This window comes from Podarcis raffonei, chromosome 3 (genome assembly GCF_027172205.1).
Source record: "Podarcis raffonei isolate rPodRaf1 chromosome 3, rPodRaf1.pri, whole genome shotgun sequence".
In the NCBI taxonomy this organism is placed as follows: Eukaryota; Metazoa; Chordata; class Lepidosauria; order Squamata; family Lacertidae; genus Podarcis; species Podarcis raffonei.
The window spans coordinates 12,264,622-12,273,459 of NC_070604.1; the positions used below are offsets into that span (position 1 = coordinate 12,264,622).

An 8,838-nucleotide genomic window follows, 5' to 3' on the forward strand; every position below is an offset into this window, starting at 1 on the left:
TTTGGTCAGAATTCAGCAGTGGCTATCCTACTGGCATTTTGTACTGCGAATTACAGATTACAGGGGCCTGTTGATCACCATCTACATTTCCTTTGGAATGACCTTCCCTGAAGTACAGTGGTACCTGGGGTTAAGTACTTAATTCATTCTGGAGGTCTGTTCTTAACCTGAAACTGTTCTTAACCTGAAGCACCACTTTAGCTAATGGGACCTCCCGCTGCTGCCGCACCGCCGCCACGCAATTTCTGTTCTCATCCTGAAGCAAAGTTCTTAACCCGAGGTACTATTTCTGGGTTAGCGGAGTCTGTAATCTGAAGCGTATGTAACCTGAAGCGTATGTAACCCGAGGTACCACTGTAATCTGCAAAAGGATCAACAAGAAATGCATCTCTCTCTGCAACCATAGAGGACTAGCTCTATGGCACACTAGACCTCTAGCCTCCTATTGTGACATCACAGAACAGCTCAACCGCCTTGGTTAATGCCTGCCAACTGCCGTGCAAGTGAAGATCTTGAACCGGTTACTACTAAGATTATTTCTGCCCACAGTGCAGAGGTATGGTGCAAAAATCTAGGCTCATCTCCCATTGGAACGAGGTCACCTTTGAATGGCTCTGTACAACTTAGTAGCTCTTTCTTTACAATGCAAGCATAACAGTAACTGTGGATAAACTTCGCAAGTGCTGGTATATGTTCTGAGGCACATATTTTGGGCTACAAACTGAAACCAAGTGGAGATTTCAGATATCTTCCCAGTAAGCCCAACTGTTAGTACCCCTATTTGTGTATCCATTAATTGTAGACGTGGCAGTATGTGTGGCTCCGCCTCCCCACCCTATGGCCTTTATGCTTTGAGACCTCTGGGTATAGGGCGGTTTATAAATTCAATAAATAATAATAATAATCCTCAAGGGGGTTGTATGCACACTTCACTCAGCTGAAGGCAGTTGACCCATTCATGTAGCGGCACCTGATATTTGGCAATTTCCTTTGCCACCCCGTACCCCCTTGCCACCCTCCATACTGTTCAGGAGAAACTCCCAATCTTCTAATCCTCCTTTGAGAAGCTTTTCAGAGTCTGCAATGGGCTACAGTGGAGGGAAGAAGATGGGAAACCTTCACTGCATGAGCAGTCCCTCCCCCCCAACTTTAGTTTTCAGAAGGGGTAAGTCCACAAGCAAGCAAATGGTCGTCCATTCTCACTGTACCAAAGCCAACTTTAGTACGATGCACAAAATTCAGTGCAACATCATCATCATCATCATCATCATTATACCGCCCTATACCCGGAGATCTCAGGTATATATAGATTGCAATATATAAAATCAAAATAACAACAATAACCCAATAACACACCCCCTCAAAAAAAAAAAGAGCCACATTTTAAAAGGTTATGGGATGTCAATCGGGTCAACCAAAGGCCTGGTTAAAAAGGAACATTTTGCCTGGTGCCTAAAGGTGTATAATGAAGGCGCCAGGCGAACTTCCCTGGGGAGATCATCCCACAGACGGGGAGCCACTGCAGAGAAGGCCTGTTCTTGTGTTGCCATCCTCTGGACCTCTCAAGGAGGAAGCACACAAAGAAGGGCCTCAGAAGATGATCTCAGGGTCCGAGTAGGTTCATATGGAGAGAGGAGGTCTTTGAGGTATTGTGATCCTGAGCCATTTAAGGCTTTATAGGTCAAAACCAGCACTTTGAACATTGCACTCATTAAGTCAACTGGCATGTATGCATATTTCATTTGGCTGCAAGGAGAAGGAGGCCATGGTCCCAGAATTTGTGGGTTGACCCTTTAAAAAAAAGTAATAATACAGGAGTGTAGCTCTCATGATTGCAGAAGTATCAGAGAGAACATGTGTAGGTGTTGCATGGTAATGCTTCTCAGACGCTTGCATCAGTAGGAGGGTTTTGGTTGCTAAGCATTCATTTGTTATCTAGTCTGTCCAACCACTAAAACTACATTCTGACAGGGAACCAATAGTAGGTCTGAAAAGCCAGGTATCCCCAGAGTTGGCCCAACAATGCCTTCTTTTTTCCATTTGGCCCCCACCATGACTGACCAAATTCTGCCAGGCTCTGCCTCAGTGTGCCAGGTACCATTTTTAAAATGTGTTTGTTTGCTTGCTCTGGTTTTATCCCTTCCTTCCTTTGAGGAGTTCAGGATGCACTGGGTAGGGTTCGCTTCCATCCTTTTAGCCTTACAACACTCCTGTGAGGGAAATTAGGTCCTTCTAGTGAGATTCATGATTTGAGTGGGGATTTTCAACCTCGGCCCTCTAACCACACTGGGACCCTCCTGAGTCTAACCCTGAACTGCCAGGTTTCACTGCTTGGTCCATTTGGGTCCTGTCCAGAGATTCAAAAGCTGACAACCCCAGAGTGGGGATGGAATTTGAGGTAGAGATAATGTTTTCCTCCTCCTGGTGACAAAAACCAGCCCAATTAAATAACCCCTTGTGCAAATATGAAAATATGTGGCCTTAAATGTTATAATAGATAACATACATCTATGTATACATATCAACATTTTAAAATATGCACCAGCCTGTGGTGTTTGCCCTCCTAGGTGTATGACATCATACTGGGTCATAAGGAAAGGGTTAACTATTTTTTTTTTAGAAAATAATTTTTATTAACAGGCCAATCACATCACATTGTTCAAATCACATTAGTTCCAAATTATACAGCCAAATTTTAAATTTTGTTGAGGGTACCCATACATCAAGCTCAGCACGAGTCCAAAATTCCGGATGACTCCAGGCATCACTTATTTTACTGCTTTAATTAGACAATTCTATCCAGTTCAATCCGGATAGTCCTGTATTACTTTCTTTTTCATCTTGTTATCATATATTCCTTTCTTTGCGATCTCTGATGATTCTCACAAGCAGACTGAAAACTGACGTCTCTGTGTGGGTTTTGTACTCTTCAAAAACCAGGGACAGCCTCTGTTCAGTTCTTCCATAAACAAAATTAAACTTCGGTCTGCCCTTTGTTTTTTCTCAGGCTAGCCAAATAAATCAGATAAATCAGGGGGCTCTGTCAGGTCAAACTTGCATTCCAGTACTCCTTCTCTTTCAAACAGTCCTGATTCTCCTCCCCCTGTCCTTCTTTCTCCGGCAAGCCTGTCTTGGTGAGACGCCATTTTTTAACTGCATCATAAAAAAATTTCTCTTTCTCACCGTTACCAGTCTTCTCTCCTGTTGTAATCCATCCCCACACAGTTCTTAAAATCCTGCTTATGATTAATAAAAACGCGACGATCTTATTTCTTTCTGGGGTGAAGGGTTATTTTATCACATTGTGCAAAGAGGAAAAAAAGGGTCTTTTCCTCCACCACCCCCCTTCGTTCCAAACATACAGTCTCCTAGTAGTAATTCATCAGAAGATTTACTTATCCATCCCTCACTCCCGGGAGCAGAGATCCATTAATCAGCAGCCTTATCTGTCGAGCTTTACTTGATGTATGTGCTTCAGTCTTATCTCGAATCGTATGTCTCCAATTATAATTCCGAACTGAAGCAACCAGCACGCGCTAATTGGAACCGGTGTCAGGAAGAGCTGACTTCACCGAGGGCTTGTGCCAAGTGTTTGGCACCCCCATCACTCGGATCAGGGGGTGCATTGTGAACACCGCTGGCAAGACAGACACCCCCCCATATCCTGGGGGGGGGGAGGCTGCATACTTCCCATAGCAGCCCCTTAATTGCCTCGATGGGTCAGAGAGATGTTATTGTCGGCCATCTTCCAACGCGCCACCTGGTGGCCCCCAAGGAAAGGGTTAACTAAGTGTAAAATGTTTAACCAATAGGAACCCAAGGGGAGGAGTTAAAGTTAGAGTTGTTAAGAAGTCAGTCTGGAGTTAGAGAAGGGAGAGGGAGGATAAGTCTGTGGGTTGGGCTAGTTTGATGTGAGAGAGTGAGAGAATCTGTTAAGAGGAGTCAGATAGACAGTTGGGATAATCAGTTAGAAGGTATTAGGAAGGTATAAGCTGGCAAAGAAACTAAGGTTAAGAAACTGACAAGAAAAAATATCTGAAACCATAAACTTGTTAATGCTTATAAAATAAATTTGTTTATTTGGTTTAATGTTAACAACTGTCTGGACTCAGTGTGTACCTGAGAGAAACGGGTTGGTGGCAGCGGGGAAGCAATCACAGTGGCGGCACAGGGATCAATAGACCGTCAAACGTCCGGGGACCCTGTGTGATCGCCAAACTGCCATTTGAACCCCTTTGAAGGAGATTAAAAATCTGTTATTGCATTGACAGAGGAATAGATAGATGCTGAACTGGATTTACATGAGAATGAGGAAGAGAAGGAAGAACGACCGCATGCAGATCCCTAGGAGGCAACCCTTGCTGTTAGCGGTAGGTAGGTACCACTGTTTTCAGAAAGAAAGTGATATGGGCCTAGCCATAGCTACAGGCAAACCTTTCCTCTTCATGCACAAATAGCAACAGCTGACAACAACACAAGCATCCTTTAACATTGTGAAATATAGTGGCAGGGCAGCTGGGGTTGGTAAGCTAAGGCCGTGTTGTACACCTGGCTTCCTTCCTGAAGCCAAGCTTTGCTGCCACTTAGCAAGAGGGGAGAGAGAGGTGAAAATTTTCCTCACATCCCTACTTGCAAAGGGCTGCATTGACTGGCCAGGCTCTCCCCTGAGCAGGCAGACAGGGGGCTCAGCATGACCCTACTTTGATCTGTTGGGGATGGGGTCACTCTGGCAGCATCAGTGGTGAGGGCTGGGCTGGCGCCCCCCTGCCTGACACACGTTCCCCCCCCCACCGGTGTGTGAGCCTGCCCTGGGTGCCAGCGACCAACACTAGGCCACTGCCTGGATCCAATGTATACAGTTGACCTTCCCCCCCCAGTACTTCCAAACAAGGCAAAACCCCTTTCTCAGAGGCACATTAGCATCCGCTGTGTATCTCCTGTGTTTTCATGCACAAACTTGTTCCTCATGGATACGCCCCACCTCCATTATCTGATCTGCAGTCAGAAAGCAGTATTTATGCATTCACCTATCAATTTTGTTGATGTGCATACAGAAAGGCAGAATTCACATATGAGCAAAGAGAAGGAAAATGAAGAGCAGAGGTCAGCTCCCTTGGAACCAGTCCTTCCTTTCTTTAGTAGGTAGAACCATAACCTTATCGATTCTTGTGTGTAATTGGAGTTAGGCGTGCCAATAAGGGGGGGGGGTGTTTGACAATGTGTAATCTATTACTATTATTTATTGAATTTATATATTGCCCTATACCCAGAGGTCTCAGGGTGGTTCACAGAACAAATTCAAAATATAAAACCACAATATACCATATTTTTCTGTTTATAAGATGCCCCCATGTATAAGGCAATTTTGGGGGCAACAACCAATCGCCAGTCCACCCTCAGCATTAACCATGTATAAGACGCCCCCTATTTTTTGACATTATTTCTTAGGGGGAAAACCTAGTCTTATACATGGAAAAATACAGTATATAATCAAAATAAAAACAACAACCCAATAACACCCCCAGCCTAGTCAACCATCATATTCTGGCAGGCCCAGGGGAAAAATCAGCTGTAAGCCAAAGTGTAAGCCAGTCAGCTGTAAGCCAAACAGTCTTGAGGCTTGAAATGCAAAGGTGAAATACTTCCCCACAGGGGTAGCCAATTTCCAGCTCTTACAACATTCCCTCCAACATTTCCCTGATGAAAATAGGGATGTCCTATTCCATAATGTTATTAATAATAATTTCCCTATTCATACCCACACATCTGACTGGGTTACTCCAGCCACTCTGGGTGCTTCCAACATATGTGAAAGCATAATAAAACATTAAACATTAAAAAAAACTTCCTTATACAGGCCTGCCTTCAGAAGGCTTGGGGGTCAGATGACTCCATACCCCCCCCCAACATTTCTGCAATGAAAATAGGGATGTCCTAAGGAAAAGTGGGGCATTCCAGGATCAAATCAGAAACCGGGATGACTTCTGTAAATCTGGGACTGTCCTTGGAAAATGGGGGCACTTGGAGGGTCTGAAACAACCAAGAGCCTTGCAACACCTGAAAGACTAGCTAACAAATTTATTAAGGCATCAGCTTTTGTGGACTGCAGTCCATTTCATCAAACATACGAAGAGTTACCTTGAGTTCCAGGTTTATCTACACATTGTTTGAGGGAGAGGAGATGTAAACACTCAGGTGAGAGGGAAATGAAATGGAGACAACTACAGACAGTGATAAAGTACCTAACTGTACGCTACTGTAAATTAAATTGTAAATAGCTTTGAACTGTTTTTAGTATTGTCTTCTAAACGTAGTAACCAGTGCTTTTTTCTGCGGGTACGCAGGGGTACGCACACCCCTAAACATTTTGTGAATCTTTGTACTTTTGTTCATTTACTGTATTTATTTTTCCCAATTTGAACTATAAAATGGTGATTCTCTTGAATCAAAATGAGAATACCCCTAAACATTTTTTTAAAGAAAAAAAGCACTGGTTGTAACCCACCTTGGGACCTTAGGGTGAAGGGCAGGTTAGTAGTAGTAGTAGTAGTAGTAACTCACAAAACACAAAATTAAATAGTTACAGAGAGTAAAATGACTAGTTTGAGTAACCAGCTGTACATAGTTGAACGGTATACTGGCTTTACCACCCTGCCTGAACCAACATCTTATATTTTCTTGTTTCTCAGGATGTGGCAAGGAATGTTAATGTTGCCATTTAGGGAGTAGAGTTGGTAGGGATCTGGTAAGCCTAAATGCAATGGGGAAAGCTCAGATGCAAATAGCAGGGCTTTGGACTACATAATTGCGAGATCCTGAAAACGGAGGAGACCATTTGGGGAATCTGGTATTTGGAAAAATCCCGAGCCAAGCTAATGGGGTTAGCAGGTTCACCCATCCCTATTGAAAAGTGGGATATGATATGGATCTAAGCCATGGATTTTATTATGTGTATCTAAGACACAGATATTCATGCTGCTTTGCATTTCATAATCTTGTTCCATAAGCATCTGCAAATATTCATTTAAATAAGCAAATGACAATTTTCTAATTCTGCGCAATGTTCATTGCAGGTCTTCTCCAAGAATCACAGTCAGCTGTGGAGTTGAAGAAAGCGAAAATGGGAAAACTAACACCAAGGGCTGTAATTCCTTTAATGGTGAGATTAACAGAAGCAGCGAGACATTAATTTGGTCTGTTCTAAGAATAAGCTGGGGCTAGACTACGTTACTGCTTCTGCATTCTGGATTAATTGCAGTTTCCGGGTCACCTTCAAAGGTAGCCCCACGTAGAGGGCATTGCAGTAGTCCAAGCGGGAGATAGCCAGAGCATGCACTATTCTGACGAGACAGCCTGCAGGCAGGTAGGGTCTCAGCCGGCGTACCAGATGGAGCTGGTAGACAGCTGCCCTGGACACAGAACTGACCTGTGCCTCCATGGACAGCTGTGAGTCCAGAATTACTCCCAGGTTGCTCACCTGGTCCTTCAGGGGCACAGTACCCCATTCAGGACCAGGGAGTCCTCCACACCTGCCCATGTCTGGCTTGATTAGGTCAATTATCCATGTCATCTGGCACTTTTTCTCCCAGAATAACCAACCAGTTGCCCTGGGAGACTCACAAGCCAAGTATAATGGAGAGAGCCGTCACTTCTGATCATTTTAGTTGAGGGGCAGAATTTATAATGCTAAACTTATGCATCCATATGCTCCACCTGAAATTATCACAACTGCTTATAAAGACCATGGAAGTGTTTCCCGTTAACCCTATATGTGAAAGTGTGCTTGGCCTTTTTTCAGGAGCCCTCAAAGAAATGGAGAAAGTTTTCTTACTCTCCTCAGTGGATTAGTATATTGGACGTGGCTCAGAAAATCTTCGATGAGGAAGATAGAGTGAAGAAGAAACAAAAACAGAATAAAAGGGGAGGGGAGGAAATGCTAGCAGGTGGGAATTTGGAGGAGGGAAAAGCAGAAATTAAAAGGGAACAATTGTCTGACTTTTGTGCTCCAGAGGGCATCCAACCAAATACTGGATGGGATCTCCAACCCTCACGGGAGCAATTGCCAACTCCAGGGTCGTCACATCTAAAGGCGGAGAAAGAGATCTTAACAGCGAATGAAATAGAGGATATCATCCAGGAAATTGTGGCTGTCAGGGCTAAGGAGAGGCTTTCTGAAGAAAACTTGCCTCCCGAGGGAAGAGAGAAGCTCTTCTATCAAGATGCCTCTTCTATCAATGCGCAGAAGCCACGCTACCATAGGGACCGGAGGATGCCACACTAAGGTGGGCGTTCATTGCTCAGCCACTGCTCAGAAACAAAAATGTATGCCACTGCCATCACAGTGCTATTAAATAACCATTCCCATTTATATCACAACACTAGGTTGTTATTGTCTTTTGCTGCTGTTGTTGTTTTTCAGCTGGCATGGGGGAAGTGGGCTAAATGCTTGAAGATGCAGAATGGTGTGTTTTTTAAAAAATAAATGTGCTCATTTTGCAACTTAAAACCTCACCTTTATTGGAAGCCTTTCATGCTCTCTTCAGAAGAATGCCACATGCATTCTCTCAACACAAAAGGCACATACACACAGAGGTTTCCATGTACCCTGGAACCCTGTGCAATCGGGGTTGTTGGTCATGTGGAAATTCTTGTGTGTATGGAAAGTGCATCAGCATCAGCATCAACAACAACAATTTATTTATTTATACGCCACCCATCTGGCTGGGTTTCCCCAGCCACTCTCCCAACAGAATATTAAAAACACAACAAAACATCAAACATTAAAAACTTCCCTAAACAGGGCTGCCTTTAGATGTCTTCTAAAAGTCAGATAGTTGT

At 43.9% G+C, this 8,838-nt stretch overlaps 1 protein-coding gene across 4 annotated transcripts; it reads left to right on the forward strand.

Moving 5' to 3' along the window:
* Positions 1-450: 450 nt before the first annotated feature.
* On the forward strand, positions 451-8,376 carry LOC128409984 (uncharacterized). 4 transcript variants are annotated; one of them, XM_053380570.1, is made up of 5 exons: positions 451-556; positions 4,272-4,374; positions 5,055-5,138; positions 7,074-7,159; positions 7,799-8,376. In XM_053380570.1, exons 2-5 carry the CDS (start codon positions 4,284-4,286, stop codon positions 8,279-8,281), a joined length of 744 nt encoding a protein of 247 aa, XP_053236545.1. In that variant the 5' UTR covers positions 451-556; positions 4,272-4,283; the 3' UTR covers positions 8,282-8,376. The 4 variants fall into 4 exon arrangements, with proteins under 4 accessions (XP_053236545.1, XP_053236548.1, XP_053236547.1 ...); XM_053380573.1 differs by having other exon boundaries at positions 4,272-4,370; XM_053380572.1 differs by lacking the exon at positions 451-556 and adding an exon at positions 571-755.
* Positions 8,377-8,838: the final 462 nt, after the last annotated feature.

Coding starts and splice junctions, on each gene's coding strand:
- LOC128409984 (XM_053380570.1), top strand. CDS start 4,284: ATGCTGAACTGGATTTACATGAGAATGAGGAAGAGAAGGAAGAACGAC. Junction 5,139..7,073: donor ACCAGTCCTTCCTTTCTTTA/GTAGGTAGAACC, acceptor TGTTCATTGCAG/GTCTTCTCCAAGAATCACAG. Junction 7,160..7,798: donor GGGCTGTAATTCCTTTAATG/GTGAGATTAACA, acceptor GCCTTTTTTCAG/GAGCCCTCAAAGAAATGGAG.